Genomic DNA, 2,975 nt, shown 5'->3' with positions numbered 1-2,975 from the left:
AAAAATCTCTGATCACACGCACTTGACATTTCTCTTGTCAATTCATTCCATACAGTTGACTTCTCTGTTGACATATCCTCATCACGTACTGCTGTCTTATCTGCTGACATGTCCTCACCATGTACTGCTTTCTTCTCTGCTGACTTATCCTCATCACCTACTGCTGTCTTCTCTGCTGACTTATTCTCATCACGTACTGCTGTCTTCTCTGTTGACATGTCCTCATCACGTACTGCTGTCTTCTCTATTGACATGTCCTCATCACCTACTGCTGTATGGTCTATTGACAGGTCCTCATCACGTACTGCTGTCTTCTCTATTGACATATCCTCATCACGTACTGCTGTATTCTCAGCTGACATGTCCTCATCACGTACTGCTGTCTTCTCTATTGACATGTCCTCATCACGTACTGCTGTCTTCTCTATTGACATGTCATCATCATGTACTGCTGTCTTCTCTATTGAAATGTCCTCATCATGTACTGCTGTCTTCTCTATTGACATGTCCTCATCATGTACTGCTGTCTTCTCTATTGACATGTCCTCATCACGTACTGCTGTCTTCTCTATTGTATTCTCTGCTGACATATCCTCATCACGTACTGCTGTCTTCTCTATTGACATGTCCTCATCATATACTGGTGTGTTCTCTGTGTTCTCTCATGTACTGGTGTGTTCTCTGCTGACATATCTGCATCACCTGCTGCTGTCTTATCCTCATCACTGACTGCTGTCTTCTCTATTGAAATGTCCTCATCATGTACTGCTGTCTTCTCTATTGAAATGTCCTCATCATGTACTGCTGTCTTCTCTATTGACATATCCTCATCACGTACTGCTGTCTTCTCTGCTGACTTATCCTCATCACGTACTGCTGTCTTCTCTGCTGACTTATCCTCATCACCTACTGCTGTCTTCTCTGCTGACTTATCCTCATCACCTACTGCTGTCTTCTCTGCTGACTTATCCTCATCACCTACTGCTGTCTTCTCTGTTGACATGTCCTCATCACGTACTGCTGTCTTCTCTATTGACATATCCTCATCACGTACTGCTGTATTCTCAGCTGACATGTCCTCATCACGTACTGCTGTATTCTCAGCTGACATGTCCTCATCACGTACTGCTGTCTTCTCTATTGACATGTCCTCATCATGTACTGCTGTCTTCTCTTTTGACATGTCCTCATCACGTACTGCTGTCTTCTCTATTGACATGTCCTCATCATGTACTGCTGTCTTCTCTATTGACATGTCCTCATCACGTACTGCTGTCTTCTCTATTGACATATCCTCATCACGTACTGCTGTATTCTCAGCTGACATGTCCTCATCACGTACTGCTGTCTTCTCTATTGACATGTCCTCATCATATACTGGTGTGTTCTCTGCTGACTTGTCCTCATCATGTACTGGTGTGTTCTCTGCTGACATATCTGCATCACCTGCTGCTGTCTTATCCTCATCACCTACTGCTGTCTTCTCTATTGAAATGTCCTCATCATGTACTGCTGTCTTCTCTATTGAAATGTCCTCATCATGTACTGCTGTCTTCTCTATTGACATGTCCTCATCACGTACTGCTGTCTTCTCTGCTGACTTATCCTCATCACGTACTGCTGTCTTCTCTGCTGACTTATCCTCATCATGTACTGCTGTCTTCTCTGCTGACTTATCCTCATCACCTACTGCTGTCTTCTCTGTTGACTTATCCTCATCACGTACTGCTGTCTTCTCTGTTGACATGTCCTCATCACGTACTGCTGTCTTCTCTGTTGACATGTTCTCATCACCTACTGCTGTATTCTCTGTTGACATGTTCTCATCACGTACTGCTGTCTTCTCTATTGACATGTCCTCATCACCTACTGCTGTCTTCTCTGCTGACATCATGTCCTCATCACGTACTGCTGTCTTCTCTGCTGAAATATCCTCATTATGTACTGTTGTGTTCTCTGCTGACATCATGTCCTCATCACGTACTGCTGTCTTCTCTTCTGACTTATCCTCATCACCTACTACCGTCTTCTCTGCTGACTTATCCTCATCATTTACTGTTGTCTTCTCTGTTGACATATCTTCCTTTGACATAGCATCATGAACTGGTGACTTCTCTGACAATTCCTCATCGCAAGCAGTGTCTTTGGCTGCCAACACTATTTTATCAATTGTAATTGCCCCCACTCCTGAAGAATCTTCATTCTTCTTCTCTCCTAAAATTTTGGTATCACATTTGGAGATTTCTGTAATATTGGTTAATTTATCACCAGAATCTTTTCTAGTATCTCTTTCAATCATGTTGTTGGTGAATTCAATAGCCTGAAATGATTTAAATAGCCTTGAGATATTGTTAGGAATACATAGTACTAACGCTTTTTATTTTATAATCCATATTTTATGAGTTTGATTTGTATTAAAGGTAATTTCTTTTATTTATTGTTGAAATCAAATTTGAGTGTTAGTTGAGAAATTATTACATATACAAAATATATGCAAAAAATATACAATAATCTAACCGAAAGATATTAACCTCCGGTTTCATTTTCTGGTATTTTTTCATATGGGCCTTTTCATGCTTCCATGCTTTGTAGTGTTTAGTTTTTCTGTTTTCCATTTTGTTTCTGTGTAAAAAAAAATCAAATACATGTATTTTATAAAGTGTGCTATTACAATGAAAAATTGAAACATAAAAATTTTTATGATGATGTGTTTGGGACAGTTATAACTTAATATTTACATTCAGTGTAGTTTTCCTTATGAAATCCATTAGAAATCCACGACGTTCAAATTTCTATAACACACGCGAAACCTTGTCACCGCACGTTATAATACACAGTAGGAACTACATGCATTTTCAATACTCTAGGAAAACCAAAATGTAAAATGTTTTATTTCAATTTAATGAAAAACTATAACCCTGAAAAATTAACGTAAATATTAACGTAATGTGCATTAAGAATTAACTTGTCACTTT

General features: G+C 39.4%; 1 protein-coding gene across 1 annotated transcript; it reads right to left on the bottom strand.

Moving 5' to 3' along the window:
* Positions 1-616: 616 nt before the first annotated feature.
* LOC134268273 (nipped-B-like protein B) lies at positions 617-2,299 on the bottom strand. The gene has a single exon (XM_062750463.1). The coding sequence runs from the start codon at positions 2,297-2,299 to the stop codon at positions 617-619; it is 1,683 nt and encodes a 560-aa protein (XP_062606447.1).
* Between the last annotated feature and the right edge of the window lie 676 nt (positions 2,300-2,975).

This window comes from Saccostrea cucullata, unplaced genomic scaffold (assembly GCF_032062105.1).
Source record: "Saccostrea cucullata isolate Sc308-1 unplaced genomic scaffold, CSIRO_AGI_Scuc_v1 ctg15241, whole genome shotgun sequence".
Classification (NCBI taxonomy): Eukaryota; Metazoa; Mollusca; class Bivalvia; order Ostreida; family Ostreidae; genus Saccostrea; species Saccostrea cuccullata.
Note: the sequence above shows the minus strand (reverse complement) of the source record. Positions and strands in the feature narration are given on the sequence as shown.